The sequence below is a fragment of the Oncorhynchus keta genome, chromosome 18 (genome assembly GCF_023373465.1).
Source record: "Oncorhynchus keta strain PuntledgeMale-10-30-2019 chromosome 18, Oket_V2, whole genome shotgun sequence".
In the NCBI taxonomy this organism is placed as follows: Eukaryota; Metazoa; Chordata; class Actinopteri; order Salmoniformes; family Salmonidae; genus Oncorhynchus; species Oncorhynchus keta.
Window position 1 is genome coordinate 40,828,343 of NC_068438.1, and position 21,883 is coordinate 40,850,225.

Consider the following 21,883-nt stretch of genomic DNA (forward strand, 5'->3'; position numbering starts at 1 on the left):
CAGTCCCCGACTCTGTCCAGTCCCCGACTCTGTCCCCAGTCCCCGACTCTGTCCTGTCCTGACTCTGTCCCTGTCCCTGACTCTGTCCCAGTCCCTGACTCTGTCCAGTCCCCGACTCTGTCCTGTCCCCGACTCTGCCCAGTCCCTGACTCTGTCCAGACTGACTCTGTCCCTGTCCCTGACTCTGTCCCTGATTGACTCTGTCCTGTCCCCTGACTCTGTCCTGTCCCTGACTCTGTCCTGTCCCCGTCTGTCCTGTCCCTGACTCTGTCCCTGACTGACTCTGTCCCTGACTGACTCTGTCCCAGTCCCTGACTCTGTCCTGTCCCCTGACTCTGTCCAGTCCCCGACTCTGTCCAGTCCCTGACTCTGTCCTGTCCCCGACTCTGTCCTGTCCCCGACTCTGTCCTGTCCCCGACTCTGTCCAGTCCCCGACTCTGTCCAGTCCCCGACTCTGTCCAGTCCCTGACTCTGCCCTGTCCCTGACTCGGTTCCTGACACCGTCCCTGACTGACTCTGTCCCTGACTGACTCTGTCCTGTCCCCGTCCTGTCCCTGACTCTGTCCTGTCCCTGACTCTGTCCTGTCCCTGACTCTGTCCTGTCCCTGACTCTGTCCTGTCCCTGACTCTGTCCTGTCCCTGACGCTGTCCCTGACTGACGCTGTCCTGTCCCTGACTGACGCTGTCCTGTCCCTGACTGACGCTGTCCCTGACTGACGCTGTCCTGTCCCTGACTGACGCTGTCCTGTCCCTGACTGACGCTGTCCCTGACTGACGCTGTCCCTGACTGACGCTGTCCCTGACTGACGCTGTCCCTGACTGACGCTGTCCCTGACTGACTCTGTCCCTGACTGACTCTGTCCCTGACTGACGCTGTCCCTGACTGACGCTGTCCCTGACTGACGCTGTCCCTGACTGACGCTGTCCCTGACTGACGCTGTCCCTGACTGCTGTCCCTGACTGCCCTGTCCCTGACTGACGCTGTCCCTGACTGACGCTGTCCCTGACTGACGCTGTCCCTGACTGACGCTGTCCCTGACTGACGCTGTCCCTGACTGACGCTGTCCCTGACTGACTCTGTCCCTGACTGACTCTGTCCCTGACTGACTCTGTCCCTGACTGACTCTGTCCTGTTCCTGACCCTGTCCTGTCCTGTCCTGTTCCTGACTCTGTCCCTGACCCTCTCCCTGACCTCCTCCCTGATTCTCTCCCTGACCTCCTCCCTGATTCTCTCCCTGACCTCCTCCCTGACTCCCTCCCTGACCTCCTCCCTGACTCTGTCCCTGACCTCCTCCCTGACTCTCTCCCTGACCTCCTCCCTGACTCTCTCCCTGACCTCTCTCCCTGACCCTCTCCCTGACCTTCTCCCTGACCTCCTCCCTGACCCTCTCCCTGACCCTCTCCCTGACCCTCTCCCTGACCCTCTCCCTGACTCTCCCCCTGACCTCCTCCCTGACCGCCTCCCTGACCGCCTCCCTGACCTCCTCCCTGACCTCCTCCCTGACCCTCTCCCTGACCCTCTCCCTGTCGCTGTCCGACCCTCCTCTGGTCAAATCTAAGAGTTTCAATATTCACAGCCCTATGTACATATATACAGTCATTTACACTGCTGTTACCAAATGTTAATCTTTAATCAGAAACTAAATGAAGTTAAATGCCATCTATAAGAGCTAAAGAATACAACATGTAGTTCATGCTGTTTGTATATCATTATGTCTATCAATGTTGGAGACTACATTCAACATTATCAAGAAGGCCTAAAACTTACGCTAATCAGCGTTTCAAATATAACAAGTCAAAACAGCTGAAAGTGTTAGAAAAATTATTAAAAGTTCTCTACACTACAAATTAGAGTTGTTTCCTATAATAATACTTGTTCTTTTTTGTATGTGTTCTATGTGTGTAGGCCTACCCCCATGTGTGTGTGTGTGTGTGTGTGTGTGTGTGTGTGTATTGCACAGTGTCGAGTGCAGACTGTGTTGACCACACGGTTGGGTTAATTCATAGTTTGTTCCTCCTCTCTTCTCCCTGCCTCTAAAGACAATAGGAATAGATACAACTTGTTTGTGTTAAAATACAAGGGTTTCCCTTTGTCTGGCACCAGGCTAACTTCCCAAATCACAACCTCTCTGGTCGCCATTTTGGAATCCTATCACATCCATCGATCAGCGAGGTAGAGTTATTTTTACCCAGCATTCCTCTCTGCGAATGTTTAGCTGTTAACCTGTAAGAGAGAGAGCAAGTGGAAAGAGAGAGAGACAGAGAGAGAGAGACAGAGAGAGAGAGAGACAGACAGAGAGACAGAGAGAGACAGATAGGAGAGAGACAGATAGGAGAGAGAGCGAGAGAGAGACAGAGAGAGAGAGAGAGAGAGAGAGAGAGAGACAGAGAGAGAAAGACAGAGAGAGAGACAGAGAGAGAGACAGAGAGAGACAGATAGAGACAGACAGAGAGACAGATAGAGAGAGAGCGAGAGAAAGACAGAGAGAGAGACAGATAGAGACAGACAGACAGAGAAAGACAGAGAGAGAGAGAGAGAGCGAGAGAAAGACAGATAGAGAGACAGATAGAGACAGACAGAGAGACAGATAGGAAAGAGACAGATAGGAGAGAGACAGATAGGAGAGCGAGAGAAAGACAGAGAGAGAGAGAGCGAGAGAGAGAGAGAGAGAGAGAGAGAGCGAGAGAAAGACAGAGAGAGAGACAGATAGAGACAGACAGAGGGACAGATAGGAGAGAGACAAGAGCGAGAGAAAGACAGAGAGAGAGAGAGAGAGACACGGAGAGACAGAGAGAGAGACAGATAGGAGAGAGCGAGAGACAGAGAGAGAGCGAGAGAGACAGAGACAGAGAGAGAGAGAGAGAGAGAGAGAGAGAGAGAGAGAGAGAGAGAGAGAGAGAGAGAGAGAGAGAGAGAGAGAGAGAGAGAGAGAGAGAGAGAGAGAGAGAGAGAGAGACAGAGAGAGACAGAGAGAGACAGAGAGAGAGAGAGAGAGAGACAGAGAGAGACAGAGAGAGACAGAGAGAGAGATTATTAGAATGGTTGATCGTTGACTCACAGGATGTTGATTCATGGGAATGTGACTTACAGGCAGGACTTGAGAGGTGGTGTGTGTGTGTGTGTTCCCAATGTCACCACCAGGGGTCAGTAGCTTCGTCACTAACTGTCAGGGATGGGATGCCAACTGGCAATTTGATGCAAAAATACAATTTAATTCATTCACTCGTCAGCACTGACAAACCGTAAGTGTGTCGTGATTGTGTGTGTCACATTTAAACCTGCTGAGCTAGACATGTGTGTTTTTGTCACTGATGACTAACTAGGGAGTGAGTGTGTGTTGTTGAGGGAGTTCTTCCCAGCACCACAATGACAGGCAATGTGTTACTATTCCATAATTCAGCAGTCACTAGAAGAATATGATCTCCTCTGTGTGCTGCCAGGGTCTCCTGAGAGAACTCAAGAAGCAGATTGTTCTGTGGACTGGAAAGAGGAAGAGAGGAAGTGAAAATAAAACGAGAGGGAGTATCAGCAAGACAGGAAGTAACCATCACCTCCTGTGTACCCCTGGCAGCTGGTGAGGATGATGACGAGGATGACTTGTTCGCCCCCAGCAGAGATGAATCCTCCACTGGGTCTGAGTCACTCGACTCTGGGCAGAACGTCATCTCCACGGAACCAGGCCTCTGCTCCTGAATCTGAGCCACCTGAAACCTGTCAATCAAACGGAAGATTGGTGCATGGATATATACAGTGCATGGATATATACGGTGCATGGATATATACAGTGCATGGATATATACGGTGCATGGATATATACAGTGCATGGATATATGGTGCATGGATATATACGGTGCATGGATATATACGGTGCATGGATATATACGGTGCATGGATATATACAGTGCATGGATATACGGTGCATGGATATATACGGTGCATGGATATATACGGTGCATGGATATATACAGTGCATGGATATATACGGTGCATGGATATATACGGTGCATGGATATACAGTGCATGGATATATACAGTGCATGGATATATACAGTGCATGGATATATACAGTGCATGGATATATGGTGCATGGATATATACGGTGCATGGATATATACGGTGCATGGATATATACAGTGCATGGATATATACAGTGCATGGATATATACAGTGGTGCATGGATATATACGGTGCATGGATATATACAGTGCATGGATATATACAGTGCATGGATATATACAGTGCATGGATATATACAGTGCATGGATATACGGTGCATGGATATATACGGTGCATGGATATATACAGTGCATGGATATATACAGTGCATGGATATATACAGTGCATGGATATACGGTGCATGGATATACGGTGCATGGATATACGGTGCATGGATATATACGGTGCATGGATATATACGGTGCATGGATATATACAGTGCATGGATATATACAGTGCATGGATATATACGGTGCATGGATATATACGGTGCATGGATATATACAGTGCATGGATATATACAGTGCATGGATATATACAGTGCATGGATATATACAGTGCATGGATATATACAGTGCATGGATATATACAGTGCATGGATATATACAGTGCATGGATATATACAGTGCATGGATATATACAGTGCATGGATATATACAGTGCATGGATATATACAGTGCATGGATATATACGGTGCATGGATATATACAGTGCATGGATATATACAGTGCATGGATATATACGGTGCATGGATATATACAGTGCATGGATATATACAGTGCATGGATATATACAGTGCATGGATATATACGGTGCATGGATATATACAGTGCATGGATATATACGGTGCATGGATATATACAGTGCATGGATATATACAGTGCATGGATATATACAGTGCATGGATATATACAGTGCATGGATATATACAGTGCATGGATATATACAGTGCATGGATATATACGGTGCATGGATATATACGGTGCATGGATATATACAGTGCATGGATATATACAGTGCATGCATGCATGGATATATACAGTGCATGGATATATACAGTGCATGGATATATACGGTGCATGGATATATACAGTGCATGGATATATACAGTGCATGGATATATACAGTGCATGGATATATACAGTGCATGGATATATACAGTGCATGGATATATACAGTGCATGGATATATACGGTGCATGGATATATACAGTGCATGGATATATACGGTGCATGGATATATACGGTGCATGGATATATACGGTGCATGGATATATACGGTGCATGGATATATACGGTGCATGGATATATACGGTGCATGGATATATACGGTGCATGGATATATACAGTGCATGGATATATACGGTGCATGGATATATACAGTGCATGGATATATACAGTGCATGGATATATACAGTGCATGGATATATACAGTGCATGGATATATACAGTGCATGGATATATACAGTGCATGGATATATACAGTGCATGGATATATACAGTGCATGGATATATACAGTGCATGGATATATACAGTGCATGGATATATACGGTGCATGGATATACGGTGCATGGATATATACGGTGCATGGATATATACGGTGCATGGATATATACGGTGCATGGATATATACGGTGCATGGATATATACGGTGCATGGATATATACGGTGCATGGATATGCCTACGTACAGTTGAAGTCGGAAGTTTACATACACTCATTAAAACTCATTTTTCAACCGCTCCACAAATTTCTTGTTCAGAAACTATAGTTTTGGCAAGTCGGTTAGGACATCTACTTTGTGCATGACACAAGTAATTTTTCCAACAATTGTTTACAGACAGATTATTTCACTGTATCACAATTCCAGTGGGTCAGAAGTTTACATACACTAAGTTGACTGTGCCTTTAATTAAACAGCTTGGAAAATTACAGAAAATGATGTCATGGCTTTAGAAGTGTCTGATAGGATAATTGACATCATTTGAGTCAACGTTTGACCTCTGTCATTGCCAACAAAGGGTATATAACAAAGTATTGAGATAAACTTTTGTTATTGACCAAATACTTATTTTCCACCATAATTTGAAAATAAATTCATTAAAAATCCTACAATGTGATTTTCTGGATTTTTTTCTTCTCATTTTGTCTGTCATAGTTGAAGTGTATCTATGATGAAAATTCCAGGCCTCTCTCATCTTTTTAAGTGGGAGAACTTGCACAATTGGTAGCTGACAAAATACTTTTTTGCCCCACTGTATATCCACAGTAAAACGGGTCCTATATCGACATAACCTGAAAGGCCACTCAGCAAGGAAGAAGCCCCTGCTCCAAAACCGCCATAAAAAAGGCCGACTACGGTTTGCAACTGCACATGGGGACAAAGATGGTACTTTTTAGACAAATGTCCTCTGGTCTGATGAAACAAAAATAGAACTGTTTGGCCATAATGACCATCGTTATGTTTGGAGGAAAGAGGGGGAGGCTTGCAAGCCGGAGGACACCATCCCAACCGTGAAGCACGGGGGTGGCAGCATCATGTTGTGGGGGTGCTTTGCTGCAGGAGAGACTGTTGCACTTCACAAAATAGATGGCTTCATGAGAAGGAAAATTATGTGAATATATTGAAGCAACATCTCAAGACAGTCAGGAAGTTAAAGCTTGGTCGCATATGGGTCTTCCAAATGGACATTGACCCCAAGAATACTTCAAATGTTATGGCAAAATGGCTTAAGGACTTCAAAGTCAAGGTATTGGAGTGACTATCACAAAGCCCTGACCTCAATCCCATAGAAACTGTGTGGGCAGAACTGAAAAAGTGTTTGCGAGCAAGGAGGCCCACAAACCTGACTCAGTTACACCAGCTCTGTCAGGAGGAATGGGCCAAAATTCATCCAACTTATTGTGGGAAGCTTGTGGAAGGCTATCTGAGACATTTGACCCAACAATTTAAAGGCAATGCAACCAAATATCTAATTGAGTGTATGTAAACTTCTGACCCACTGGGGATGTGATGAAAGAAATAAAAGCTGAAATAAATCCTTCTCTCCACTATTATTCTGACATTTCACATTCTTAAAATAAAGTGGTGATCCTAACTGACCTAAGACAGAGAATTTTTACTAGGATTAAATGTCAGGAATTGTGAAAAACTGGGTTTAGATGTATTTGGCTAAGGTGTATGTAAACTTTCGACTTCAACTGTATGTACACAATGCTCACACTTAGCAACAGTATGTGTGTGTGTTTCCATCCTCACCTCCCAACAGACCGGGTCACCTCCCCAGGAATCCTCCACTTCCCTTCAGGGAGTAACCCTGACCCAGCCCTGGGCGTCTGGGAGATCTTAGTGGTGGAGTGGTGTGTGTCCACGGGGGGCAGGAGAGGGGTCTTCTGGAGGTCCAGAGGGGGTAACAGGAGAGACTGAGGGGGTTTGAGGGGGGTCAGGAGGAACTTTGGGGGTTTGAGGGGGCCGAGGGGGGGCCATTTCTTCTGGGCACAGCGGGAGCAGCAGTAGCCATGTCGGGGGCCAGACAGACCAGAGATGGTGTGGAGGTGAGACTGGTGAGGACATAGTCTGGGTAAGGAGAGGAAATGAGTCAACGGAGACAGCACCGGGAACCTGGAGTTGGGAGAGAGAGAGAACATGTATGAGCAGGTTTGCAGGCGCACACACACACACACACACACACACACACACACACACACACACACACACACACACACACACACACACACACACACACACACACACACACACACACACACACACAAAAGCAGGTATGCACAGACGGGGAAATGACCATAGTGCTTCACACATGCAAAACACACACTTTTACATGGTTTTGGCGTGTGTGTAAGTGTAATAGGTTAGGGACAGACAGCAATACCCCACATCTGGTTTCTGTCCAACTACATCGCCCTCTTCAGAAACCAACCCCACTAGCCTAATGAAATCCTTGGCCTACTGAAGCCCCTGGTCTACTCAATCCCCTGGTCTACTGAAGCCCCTGGCCTACTGAAACCCCTGGTCTACTGAAGCCCCTGGTCTACTCAATCCCCTGGTCTACTGAAGCCCCTGGTCTACTGAATCCCCTGGTCTACTGAAGCCCCTGGTCTACTGAAGCCCCTGGTCTACTGAAGCACCTGGTCTACTGAATCCCCTGGTCTACTGAAGCCCCTGGTCTACTCAATCCCCTGGTCTACTGAAGCACCTGGCCTACTGAAACCCCTGTTCTACTGAAGCACCTGGCCTACTGAATCCCCTGGTCTACTGAAGCCCCTGTTCTACTGATGCACCTGGCCTACTGAAGCACCTGGTCTACTGAAGCCCCTGGTCTACTGAAGCCCCTGGTCTACTGAAGCCCCTGGCCTACTGAAGCCCCTGGTCTACTGAAGCCACTAGCCTACTGAGGCCCCTGGTCTACTGAAGCCCCTGGTCTACTCAATCCCCTGGTCTACTGAAGCCCCTGGTCTACTGAAGCCCCTGGCCTACTGAAACCCCTGGTCTACTGAAGCCCCTGGTCTACTGAAGCCCCTGGTCTACTGAAGCCCCTGGCCTACTGAAGCCCCTGGCCTACTGAAGCCCCTGGTCTACTGAAGCCCCTGGTCTACTGAAGCCCCTGGTCTACTGAAACCCTGGTCTACTGAAGCCCCTGGTCTACTGAAGCCCATGGTCTACTGAAGCCCCTGGCCTACTGAAGCCCCTGGCCTTCTGAAGCCCCTGGCCTACTGATGCCCCTGGTCTACGGAAGCCCCTGGCCTACGGAAGCCCCTGGTTTACTGAAGCCCCTGGTCTACTGAAGCCCCTAGCCTACCAGGGAAATGCCTGGCAAGGGGCAGAGCCTCCCTTTATTAAAATGCAGTGTCCAAGCGGCTCTGCCATCCCAGCCTTTATGAAACCACCCAGTGCAGAGCTGTCTATTGTTCCATTGTGTGGGAGGGTCCTGTGATGCTTCTCTGACCCCAACGACCCCCACTAACCTCTGGTTACCCCTGGACCACAGAAAAGGTATGTCTGTTTGTGTGCGTGTGTGCATAATGCTTGTGTGTGTGTGTGAGCATGTAGAGCGTTCCAGAACGCACGCTGACAGGCAATGTCACAAACTCACAGGAGAGAACAGCAGAATATTTCAGAACATCTGAAGGTCTTTTCCATTAAGCTGCACATTATATCCTTCTGCTGTCTGTGTTCTATACCCTATCCAATAACCTGTGTTCTATACCCTGTGTTCTATACCCTGTCCTGTAACCTGTTCTCTATACCCTGTCCTGTAACCTGTTCTCTATACCCTGTCCTGTAACCTGTTCTCTATACCCTGTCCTGTAACCTGTTCTCTATACCCTGTCCTGTAACCTGTGTTCTATACCCTGTCCTGTAACCTGTGTTCTATACCCTGTCCTGTAACCTGTTCTCTATACCCTGTCCTGTAACCTGTTCTCTATACCCTGTCCTGTAACCTGTGTTCTATACCCTGTCCTGTAACCTGTGTTCTATACCCTGTCCTGTAACCTGTTCTCTATAGCCTGTCCTGTAACCTGTGTTCTATACCCTGTCCTGTAACCTGTGTTCTATACCCTGTCCTGTAACCTGTGTTCTATACTCTGTGTTCTATACCCTGTCCTGTAACCTGTTCTCTATACCCTGTCCTGTAACCTGTGTTCTATACCCTGTCCTGTAACCTGTGTTCTATACCCTGTCCTGTAACCTGTGTTCTATACCCTGTCCTGTAACCTGTGTTCTATACCCTGTCCTGTAACCTGTGTTCTATACCCTGTGTTCTATACCCTGTCCTGTAACCTGTGTTCTATACCCTGTCCTGTAACCTGTTCTCTATACCCTGTCCTGTAACCTGTGTTCTATACCCTGTCCTGTAACCTGTGTTCTATACCCTGTCCTGTAACCTGTGTTCTATACCCTGTCCTGTAACCTGTGTTCTATACCCTGTCCTGTAACCTGTGTTCTATACCCTGTCCTGTAACCTGTGTTCTATACTCTGTGTTCTATACCCTGTCCTGTAACCTGTCCTCTATACCCTGTCCTGTAACCTGTTCTCTATACCCTGTCCTGTAACCTGTGTTCTATACCCTGTCCTGTAACCTGTTCTCTATACCCTGTCCTGTAACCTGTTCTAACCTGTCCTGTAACCTGTTTCTATACCCTGTCCTGTAACCTGTTCTCTATACCCTGTCCTGTAACCTGTTTCTATACCCTGTCCTGTAACCTGTTCTCTAACCTGTAACCTGTGTTCTATACCCTGTCCTGTAACCTATGCCCTGTCCTTCCTGTTCTCTATACCCTGTCCTGTAACCTGTAACCTGTTCCTGTAATATACCCCCTGTCCTGTAACCTGTGTTCTATACCCTGTCCTGTAACCTGTTCTATACCCTGTCCTGTAACCTGTTCTCTATACCCTGTCCTGTAACCTGTTTCTATACCCTGTCCTGTAACCTGTTCTCTATACCCTGTCCTGTAACCTGTGTTCTATGCCCTGTCCTGTAACCTGTTCTCTATACCCTGTCCTGTAACCTGTTCTCTATACCCTGTCCTGTAACCTGTTCTCTATACCCTGTCCTGTAACCTGTGTTCTATACCCTGTCCTGTAACCTGTGTTCTATACCCTGTCCTGTAACCTGTTCTCTATACCCTGTCCTGTAACCTGTTCTCTATACCCTGTCCTGTAACCTGTTCTCTATACCCTGTCCTGTAACCTGTTCTCTATACCCTGTCCTGTAACCTGTTCTCTATACCCTGTCCTGTAACCTGTTCTCTATACCCTGTCCTGTAACCTGTTCTCTATACCCTGTCCTGTAACCTGTGTTCTATACCCTGTCCTGTAACCTGTTCTCTATACCCTGTCCTGTAACCTGTTCTCTATATACCTGTCCTGTAACCTGTGTTCTATACCCTGTCCTGTGTTCTCTATACCCTGTCCTGTAACCTGTTCTCTATACCCTGTCCTGTAACCTGTTCTCTATACCCTGTCCTGTAACCTGTGTTCTATACCCTGTCCTGTAACCTGTCCTGTAACCTGTGTTCTATGCCCTGTCCTGTAACCTGTGTTCTATACCCTGTCCTGTAACCTGTTCTCTATACCCTGTCCTGTAACCTGTTCTCTATACCCTGTCCTGTAACCTCTTCTCTATACCCTGTCCTGTAACCTATACCCTGTCCTGTAACCTGTTCTCTATACCCTGTCCTGTAACCTGTCCTGTAACCTGTTCTCTATACCCTGTCCTGTAACCTGTTCTCTATACCCTGTCCTGTAACCTGTTCTCTATACCCTGTCCTGTAACCTGTTCTCTATACCCTGTCCTGTAACCTGTTCTCTATACCCTGTCCTGTAACCTGTTCTCTATACCCTGTCCTGTAAATACCCTGTCCTGTAACCTGTTTCTATACCCTGTGTAACCTGTGTTCTAACCCTGTCCTGTAACCTGTTCTCTATACCCTGTCCTGTAACCTGTGTTCTGTACCCTGTCCTGTAACCTGTGTTCTATACCCTGTCCTGTAACCTGTGTTCTATGTTCTATACCCTGTCCTGTAACCTGTCCTGTAACCTCTATACCCTGTCCTGTAACCTGTTCTCTATACCCTGTCCTGTAACCTTCTCTATACCCTGTAACCTGTAACCCTGTCCTGTAACCTGTTCTCTATACCCTGTCCTGTAAATGCCCTGTCCTGTAACCTGTGTCCTATACCCTGTCCTGTAACCTGTTCTCTATACCCTGTCCTGTAACCTGTGTCTCTATACCCTGTCCTGTAACCTGTTCTCTATACCCCCTGTCCTGTTCTCTATACCCTGTCCTGTAACCTGTTCTCTATACCCTGTCCTGTAACCTGTTCTCTATACCCTGTCCTGTAACCTGTTCTCTATACCCTGTCCTGTAACCTGTGTTCTATACCCTGTCCTGTAACCTGTGTTTTACACCTGTCCTGTAACCTGTGTTCTATACCCTGTCCTGTAACCTGTAACCCTGTCCTGTAACCTGTGTTCTATACCCTGTCCTGTCCTGTAACCTGTTCTCTATACCCTGTCCTGTCCTGTAACCTGTCCTGTAACCTCTATACCCTGTCCTGTAACCTGTGTTCTATACCCTGTCCTGTAACCTGTGCTATACCCTGTCCTGTAACCTGTGTTCTATACCCTGTCCTGTAACCTGTGTTCTATACCCTGTCCTGTAACCTGTGTTCTATACCCCTGTAACCTGTGTTCTATACCCTGTCCTGTAACCTGTTCTCTATACCCTGTCCTGTAACCTGTTCTCTATACCCTGTCCTGTAACCTGTTCTCTATACCCTGTCCTGTAACCTGTTCTCTATACCCTGTCCTGTAACCTGTTCTCTATACCCTGTCCTGTAACCTGTTCTCTATACCCTGTCCTGTAACCTGTTCTCTATACCCTGTCCTGTAACCTGTTCTCTATACCCTGTCCTGTAACCTGTGTTCTATACCCTGTCCTGTAACCTGTGTTCTATACCCTGTCCTGTGTTCTATACCCTGTCCTGTAACCTGTGTTCTATACCCTGTCCTGTAACCTGTTCTATACCCTGTCCTGTAACCTGTTCTCTATACCCTGTCCCTGTTCCTACCCTGTCCTGTAACCTGTTCTCTATACCCTGTCCTGTAACCTGTTCTCTATACCCTGTCCTGTAACCTGTTCTCTATACCCTGTCCTGTAACCTGTTCTCTATACCCTGTCCTGTAACCTGTTCTCTATACCCTGTCCTGTAACCTGTTCTCTATACCCTGTCCTGTAACCTGTGTTCTATACCCTGTCCTGTAACCTGTGTTCTATACCCTGTCCTGTAACCTGTGTTCTATACCCTGTCCTGTAACCTGTGTTCTATACCCTGTCCTGTAACCTGTTTCTATACCCTGTCCTGTAACCTGTTCTCTATACCCTGTCCCTGTTCTCTATACCCTGTCCTGTAACCTGTATACCTGTGTAACTGTTCTACCCTGTCCTGTACCCTGTCCCTGTCCTGTAACCTGTGTTCTCTATACCCTGTCCTGTAACCTGTTTCTATACCCTGTCCTGTCCTGTAACCTGTGTGTTCTATACCCTGTCCTGTAACCTGTGTGCTATACCCTGTCCTGTAACCTGTACCCTTCTATACCCTGTAACCTGTTCTCTAACCTGTGTTCTATACCCTGTCCTGTAACCTGTTCTCTATACCCTGTCCTGTAACCTGTGTTCTATACCCTGTCCTGTAACCTGTGTTCCTGTACCTGTGTTTTACCTTGTCCTGTAACCTGTGTTCTATACCCTGTCCTGTAACCTGTGTTTTACACTGTCCTGTAACCTGTGTTCTATACCCTGTCCTGTAACCTGTGTTCTATACCCTGTCCTGTAACCTGTGTTCTATACCCTGTCCTGTAACCTGTTCTATACCCTGTCCTGTAACCTGTGTCCTGTAACCTGTGTTCCATACATTGTCCTGTAACCTGTGCTATACCCTTTTAACCTGTGTGCTATAGTCCTGTAACCTGTGTTCACCCTGTCCTGTAACCTGTGTTCTATACCCTGTCCTGTAACCTGTGTGCTATACCCTGTCCTGTAACCTGGTTCCACCCTGTGTTCACCTTGTCCTGTAACCTGTGTGCTAAGACACTGTAAGGAGTTCTGTAACCTGTGTTTTACATTGTCCTGTAACCTGTGTTTTACAGCACTACTGTCAGGCATTGTGTGAAGACACAGGAGTTCAAAACAGGGTTCCACCATTTTAGTGAATGGAAAAAAGAAAACTGTGTGGTCAGTCTTCGTATAAATAAAAACATGTTTTGACGACAATGATTCCACGGAGGACCGAGTGTCTTCACTCCTCCCTTGCACTTGATTGATGAACTAAGGTCACTGATTACAAAGGCTCTTTCCACAACTGGTTGTCTAGGTCTTAATTGAAAGTAAAACACTAAAACCAGCAGACACTAGGCCCTCCATGGAAGGAGTTTGACAGCCCTGATTAATTGTAGCTTGCAGTACCCCGGTCAGACTTTAACTTGAGTTACTCAATGAGCGAGCACAGACATCTGCAACATCACTTCCTGGAGTAGCTCAAACAGTCATGTCTTCATGAGACACCATCTTAACGGACTTCATTTGGCTTAGATGGGCTATTGAGTCTTCACATAGGATCTCAAAGGGAGGGGATATTACTGGAAACTTTCTAAGTTTACCAGTAAGCTACCAGAATGCTTGTATCTTTCTATATTTTTTTGTCATTTATCACAAAATATCTTGTGGCCCTTTTGAGTACTTCAGATTATCTCAGTTGTCTAATTATCTCTGGCCCACTGTGAGGCCTTACCACATGTCAAATATATGAAATAATTAAGCAAATGATTTTAAAATAAAAAAAATAGAATGACAAAGCTGTAAATCATTATACTAAATATAAACTGTCAATTTAGTGAATACTAAGTGTTTTAATATGAGGGTTTCAGCATGAAATATCCTTTATATATTTTCTCAAACTAAGGAAAATATATGTATTTTCAAAATATAACAAAATATATTTGTTGTCAATGTTCTGATGTCAAACTGGTGACAATTGAGGTAATTGATTACTTGCGTAGCCTAGTGGTTAGAGCGTTGGACTAGTAACCGGAAGGTTGCGAGTTCAAACCCCTGAGCTGACAAGGTACAAATCTGTCGTTCTGCCCCTGAACAGGCAGTTAACCCACTGTTCCCAGGCCGTCATTGAAAATAAGAATATGTTCTTAACTGACCTGCCTGGTTAAATAAAGGTAAAATTAAAAAGAAAAAAAATTAGGATATTTTCTCATGAACCATTATGGTCTATTCTACTAGAAAGTCATGGATAATATGGAAACAGATATAATACATGAAAACCATGTATGAATACATTTAGTTGTGTTAGAGTCTGTATAAAGATGTTTTGTCACTGGCTTACTCACAATACCCACAATGTTAAAGTGGACTTGTGTGTTTTTTAAAATGTGTATGTTGCATGAACTCATTCTGTGTGCAACAATAATGTTTAACATGATTTTTGAATGACTACCTCATTTACAATTATATGTAATGTCCCTCGGTTGAGCCGTGAATTTCAAACACAGATTGAACCACAAAGACCAATTCCTGGCAATGAAGGGCACCTATTGGTAGATAGGTAAAAATAAAATACAAAATACATTGAATATCCCTTTGAGCATGGTGAAGTTATTAATGACACTTTGGATGGTGTATCAATACACCCAGTCACTACAAAGATACAGACGTCCTTCCTAACTCAGTTGCCGGAGAGGAAGGAAACCACTCAGGATGGATCAGCAACATTATAGTTACTCCACAATACTAACCTAGTTGACAGAGTGAGAAGAAGGAAGCCTGTACATAAGAAATTCAAAAACATGCATCCTGTTTGCAACAAGGCACTAAAGTAATACTGCAAATGTGCTATGTTTTGGGCAAATCCAATACAACACATTACTGAGTACCACTCCATATTTTCAAGCATAGTGGTGACTGCATCATGCTATGGGTATGCTTGTAATGGTTAAGAACGGGCAAGTTTTTCAGGATAAAAAATAAAGGAAATGAGCTAAGCACAGGCAGAATCCTAAAGGAAAACTTAGTTCACTCTGCTTTCCACCAGACAATGGGAGATTCATTTCCCTTTCAGCTGGGCAATAACCTAAAACACGAGGCCAAATCTACACTGGAGTTGCTTACCAAGAAGACAGTGAACGTTCCGGAGTGGCAGAGTTACAGTTTTGTCTTAAATATGCTTGATAAACTATGGCAACACCTGAAAATGAGTGTCTAACAATGACCAACAGCCATTTTGACAGAACTTGACATATTTAGAAAATAAAAATTGCCTAATGTTGCACAATCCAGGCGTGGAAATCTCTTAGAGACTTATCCAGAAAGACTCACAGTTGTATTTACTGCCAAAGGTGCTTCTACAAAGTATTGACTCAGGGGTGTGACTACTTATGTCAATGAGATACGTCTGTATTTAATTTTCAATAAATTTGCCAAAAAATTCTAAAAACATATTTTCACTTAGTCATTATTGTGTATTGTGTGTAGATGCGTGAGCAAAAAATACATGTCATCCATTTTGAATTCAGGCTGTAACACAACGTAGAATAAGTCAAGGGGTATGAATACTTTGTGAAGGATCTGAGTACAGGCATTGCTCTCACCCAATAGGACTAAGCAGAACACTGTTTAAGGTAGGTATGTCTATGCATGTATTATATTTAGGGTTCTCACTTGATTGAGGAGGCTTTGCTGATGGCCATCTGTTTACTCTCGTACTCCAGTAGCAGCTCCTCCAGGGCAGCAGCATTCTCTACAACACATACAGCACTTCAGCAAATACTGCCTAGAATTACTACATACATAACTGTAGGAGTGATTGCACCCACCCACCCACCCACCCACCCACCCACCCACCCCACACACACACCACACCACACACACACACACACACACACACACACACACACACACACACACACACACACACACACACACACACACACACACACACACACACACACACACACACACACACACACACACACACGCACAGAGAGAGATATTCTTTAGGGAAGATATTATTGACAGTGGATGAAATCAGATCAGTGTGATGACCGCGCTCAAACTCAATTGGCTATTATCTCGTATTGATGAAGTTAGTGGTTTCAAAACCCACAAACCTATTAGCAGAGACGTCTCTCTGTGTTTGCAGATCTGAACAGACTAGGCAATATGCCTAAACCTGGCCTTGTAATGGGCATAGGAGAGCCCACACCCATCATTTTCACTTTCAAATAACCAACACAGAAGGGGTAAAGGCTAGGGGTTGCTTTATGCTCAGGCCTATGACATCATCAGAAACAGTGACGTCATCAGAAACAGTGACGTCATCAGAAACAGTGACGTCATCAGAAACAGTGACGTCATCATAAATGAACTAGTACCTTTCTTCTCTGTGATGAGGCGCACTAGAACACTGATGGTGTCTTCATTAGGATCGTCTACGATGTAGGGACAAGCATTACCTACAGAGAGAGAGGGAGCGAGAGAGAGGGGGGGGGCGCAGAGGGAGTGAGGGAGAAAGAGAGACGGAGGGAGAGAAATATTCAACATTACTACCCAGAGAAAAAGACAGGCCATTTTTAAGTAACAGACCGGGGAATCAGACAGTGACTGAACTGGGTTTAGAAATAAGGAAACATTCCACAGGGATTTGAACCAAAATTACTTTTCATTAAAGAGGAGGCACAAAGGAAATCATGAAGACGGTCTTTGTCTATTTGAATATGTGTGATGTATGTGTTTGAATGACACTTTAGTGTGATGTATGTGTTTGAGTGACACTTCAGTGTGATGTATGTGTTTGAGTGACACTTCAGTGTGATGTATGTGTTTGAGTGACACTTCAGTGTGATGTATGTGATGTAAAAAGTGTGATGTAGGTGACACTTTAGTGTGATGTATGTGTTTGTGACACCAACAGTGGGAGATGAGTGAAACTTTAGTGTGAAATCTCAGTGGGATGTATGTGTTTCTGTTCAGTGTGATGAGTTCTGAGTGACACTTCAGTGGGATGTATGTGTTTCTGAATTTAATGTGTTTTCAATTTAAAGAGTGACACTTCAGTGGGAATGTGGAAAATAAATAAACATAATTAGTGGGTTGTATGTGTTTGAGTGACAACAGTGTTTGTTCTTCACTGGTTGCCCTTTTCTTGTGGCAGTGGGACAGGTCACAAATATTGCTGCTGGGATGACATCACACTGTGGGATGTATTTCACCCAGTAGATATGGGAGTTTATCAAAACTTCAGTGGGTTTGTGTTTCAAACTTCTTTGTGGATCTGTGTAATCTGAGGCAAATATGTTTGTCTTCAGTGTGATGTATGTGTCATGACATTGGGCAGGAGGTTAGTGGAAGTGCAGCTCAGTTTCCACCTCATTTTGATGATGTGTGAGTGCACATAGGATGTATGTGTTTTGACTCTCAGTGAGCCATGGTTGCCTACTTTCTCAATATGCAAGTCTATGCTCACTAAGCTTCCTTCGGTTTGGGTCATGTAGTCAGGTATTCTGCCACTGTGTACTCTCTGTTTAGGGTCAGTCACGGTAGTCAGGTATTCTGCCACTTTGTTTCTCTGTTTAGGGAAAATAAATAAACATAATTATGGGTTGTCAGGTATTCTGCCACTGTGTACTCAGGTCACAAATTTGCTGCTATGACATCACACAGTATTTCACCCAGTAGATATGGGAGTTTATCAAAGGTGGGTTCTGCCACTTTGTACTCTCTGTGTTTAGGGTCAGTCACAATATGGTCATAGTGGGCAGGAGGTTAGGAAGTGCCACTGTTTGTACTCTCTGTTTAGGTCCAAATAGCATTCTAGTTTTGCACTGTTTTTTCTTAATTCTTTCCAATGCGTCAAGTAATAATATTTTTGTTTTCTCATGATTTGGTTGGGTCTAATTGCGTTGCTGTCCTGGGGCTCTGTGGGGTGTGTTTGTGTTTGTGAACAGAGCCCCAGGACCAGCTTGCTTAGAGGACTCTTCTCCAGGTTCACCTCTCTGTTATGGAAGGTTTGGGAATCACTTCCTTTTAGGTGTTTGTAGAATTTAACGTATCTTTTCTGGATTTTGATCATTTGCAGGTATCGGCCTAATCCTACTCTGCATGCATTATTTGGTGTTTTACGTTGTACACAGACAATCGTTGTACACAGAGTTTCAATTTGGTGTTTGTCCCATTTTGTGAATTCTCTCTCTCTCTCTCTCTCTCTCTCACACACCCTAGTACAACTGACTATCCTACCAATCCTCGACTTCGGCGATGTCATCTACAAAATTGCTTCCAACACTACTCAGCAAACTGGATGCAGTTTATCACAGTGCCATCCGTTTTGTTACTAAAGCACCTTATACCACCCACCACTGCGACATGTATGCTCTAGTCAGCTGGCCCTCGCTACATATTCGTCGCCAGACCCACTGGTTCCAGGTCATCTACAAGTCCATGCTAGGTAAAGCTCCGCCTTATCTCAGTTCACTGATCATCCCTAAAGCCAACACCTCATTTGGCCGCCTTTCGTTCCAGTTCTCTGCGGCCTGTGACTGGAACGAATTGCAAAAATCACTGAAGTTGGAGACTTTTATCTCCCTCACCAACTTCAAACATCTGCTATCTGAGCAGCGAACCGATCGCTGCAGCTGTACATAGTCTATCGGTAAATAGCCCAACCATTTTTACCTACCTCATCCCCATACTGTTTTTATTTATTTACTTTTCTGCTCTTTTGCACACCAATATCTCTACCTGTACATGACCATCTGATCATTTATCACTCCAGTGTTAATCTGAAAAACCTCCTCATGCCTTTTGCACACAATGTATATAGACTCCCCTTTTTAAAATGTTTTTTTTCTACTGTGTTATTGACTTGTTAATTGTTTACTCCATGTGTAACTCTGTGTTGTCTGTTCACACTGCTATGCTTTATCTTGGCCAGGTCACAGTTGCAAATGAGAACTTGTTCTCAACTAGCCTACCTGGTTAAATAAAGGTAAAATAAAACTCTCTCTCTCACACTCTCTCTCACACTCTTTCTGATCTGTCTCGCTCTGTATTCAGCCTCTCTGATAAAAGGTATGTATGTATGAGAGCAACCAACAGAGAATAGATGTCTCTGTAGCAACCGGCACCAACCCATAGCACCAGAGGTGATCAGATGGGGGAACTAGAATAGCTCACTCCGCTACACGCTCCATTCAACACTAGGTGTTTGCTAGAGTGTGTGTGTTGGTCTCCATGGACAACAATATCTCAGCAGCAGCCTGAGTTGACCTATCTCTGTGTGCTTCCACAGCCAGCTAATGCTAGCAGATATGTATCACAGCCAGTAATGCTAGCAGATATGTATCACAGCCAGCTAATGCTAGCAGATATGTATCACAGCCAGCTAATGCTAGCAGATATGTATCACAGCCAGCTAATGCTAGCAGATATGTATCACAGCCAGCTAATGCTAGCAGATACGTATCACAGCCAGCTAATGCTAGCAGATACGTATCACAGCCAGCTAATGCTAGCAGATACGTATCACAGCCAGCTAATGCTAGCAGATACGTATCACAGCCAGCTAATGCTAGCAGATACGTATTCTGTAGAGCTTGTACAACCCCATGTTCTCAAATGAGTGTTCCCCTTGAGTGGAGTTAAAAGAGAACTGACGTAGGAAAAGGTGTCACACACACACGAATGGGTAAAGTGCTGGTGTAAGGGATTTCTCTTCAGCCCACTCAGGACTAGCCCACTGTCAGACAGCACTGTTATGTAAGCATATATACAGAGAGAGAGAGAGTAGGGGGGAGAGAGAGAGAGAGAGAGAGAGAGAGAGAGAGAGAGAGAGAGAGAGAGAGAGAGAGAGAGAGAGAGAGAGAGAGAGAGAGAGAGAGAGAGAGAGAGAGAGAGAGAGAGAGAGAGCGAGAGAGAGAGAGAGAGAGAGAGAGAGAGAGAGAGAGAGAGAGAGAGAGAGAGAGAGAGAGAGAGAGAGAGAGAGAGAGAGAGAGAGAGAGAGAGAGAGAGAGAGAGAGAGAGAGAGAGAGAGAGAGAGAGAGAGAGAGAGAGAGAGAGAGAGAGAGAGAGAGAGAGAGAGAGAGAGAGAGAGAGAGAGAGAGAGAGAGAGAGAGAGAGAGAGAGAGAGAGAGAGAGAGAGAGAGGAGAGAGAGAGAGAGAGATGGATGAACAGGAGGGATGTTAATTAGATGAGTTCTAACCTCTGTTGCCTCATTCCCTCTATCACCCAGTATTGCTCTTCGCTCTCCCCTCTTCATCTTTCATAGTTCCTTTTCTTTTTCACTATTACCCATCACTTGACACCATCCTCCTCTCTTAACACCCCCCCCCCCCATCTCGCTCTCTCTGTCTCTCTCTTTCTGTCTGTCTCTGCACCACTGCAGCAGCTGCCCTCAATGCTGCACGCAACAGTAAACCCTAAAGACCTGAGACCTGGAGCATGTCCAAACACACAGCAACACACTGACACCGAGGGATGGAGCAGGGAGGGGAGAGAGGAGAGGAGAAGTGGAGGATATGATGGAGAGAAAAGGAGAGGATAAGTGGAGGATAGGAAAGATAGGAAAGGAAATGAGAAGTAGATGAGAGGAAAGGAGAGGATAAGTGGAGGATAGGAAAGATAGGAAAGGAGAGGATAAGTGGAGGATAGGAAAGATAGGAAAGGAGAGGAGAAGTGGATGATATGATGGAGAGGAAAGGAGAGGAGAAGTGGAGGATAGGAAAGATAGGAGAGATAGGAAAGGAGAAGTAGCTGATAGGAAAGATAGGAAAGGAGAGGAGAAGTGGATGATATGATGGAGAGGAACGGAGAGGAGAAGTGGAGGATAGGAAAGATAGGAAAGGAGAAGTAGCTGATAGGAAAGATAGGAAAGGAGAGGATAAGTGGGTGATAGGAGAGATAGGAAAGGAAATGAGAAGTAGATGAGAGGAAAGGAGAGGATAAGTGGAGGATAGGAGAGATAGGAAAGGAAATGAGAAGTAGCTGATAGGAAAGGAGAAGTGGATGATAGGAAAGATAGGAAAAGAGAGGAGAAGGGGATGATAGGAAAGGAGAGGAGAAGTGGATGATAGGAGAGATAGGAAAGGAGAGGATAAGTGGATGATAGGAGAGATAGGAAAGGAGAAGTAGCTGATAGGAAAGATAGGAAAGGAGAGGATAAGTGGATGATAGGAGAGATAGGAAAGGAAAGGAGAGGTAGATGATAGGAAAGGAGAGGAGAAGTGGATGATAGGAGAGATAGGAAAGGAGAGGAGAAGTGGATGATAGGAGAGATAGGAAAGGAGAGAATAAATGATTGAA

General features: G+C 45.2%; 1 protein-coding gene across 3 annotated transcripts in view; it reads right to left on the reverse strand.

Moving 5' to 3' along the window:
* Window positions 1-554: 554 nt before the first annotated feature.
* The window catches only part of LOC118379509 (tumor necrosis factor receptor superfamily member 19L), a 35,487-nt gene continuing 14,158 nt past the window's right edge, over window positions 555-21,883 (reverse strand). Inside the window, exons 6-12 of one of the 3 annotated variants that reach the window (XM_052468271.1) lie at window positions 16,959-17,039; window positions 16,246-16,324; window positions 7,256-7,618; window positions 3,553-3,712; window positions 1,482-2,216; window positions 949-1,216; window positions 555-839 (exon numbers count right to left, since the gene is read on the reverse strand). In XM_052468271.1, the coding sequence (XP_052324231.1) occupies window positions 2,166-2,216; window positions 3,553-3,712; window positions 7,256-7,618; window positions 16,246-16,324; window positions 16,959-17,039 (734 nt within the window). In that variant the 3' untranslated portion in view covers window positions 555-839; window positions 949-1,216; window positions 1,482-2,165. Of the gene's footprint in view, window positions 1,217-1,481; window positions 2,225-3,552; window positions 3,713-7,255; window positions 7,619-16,245; window positions 16,325-16,958; window positions 17,040-21,883 lie in introns of all 3 variants that reach the window. The other 2 variants (XM_052468269.1, XM_052468272.1) reach the window with 2 other exon arrangements.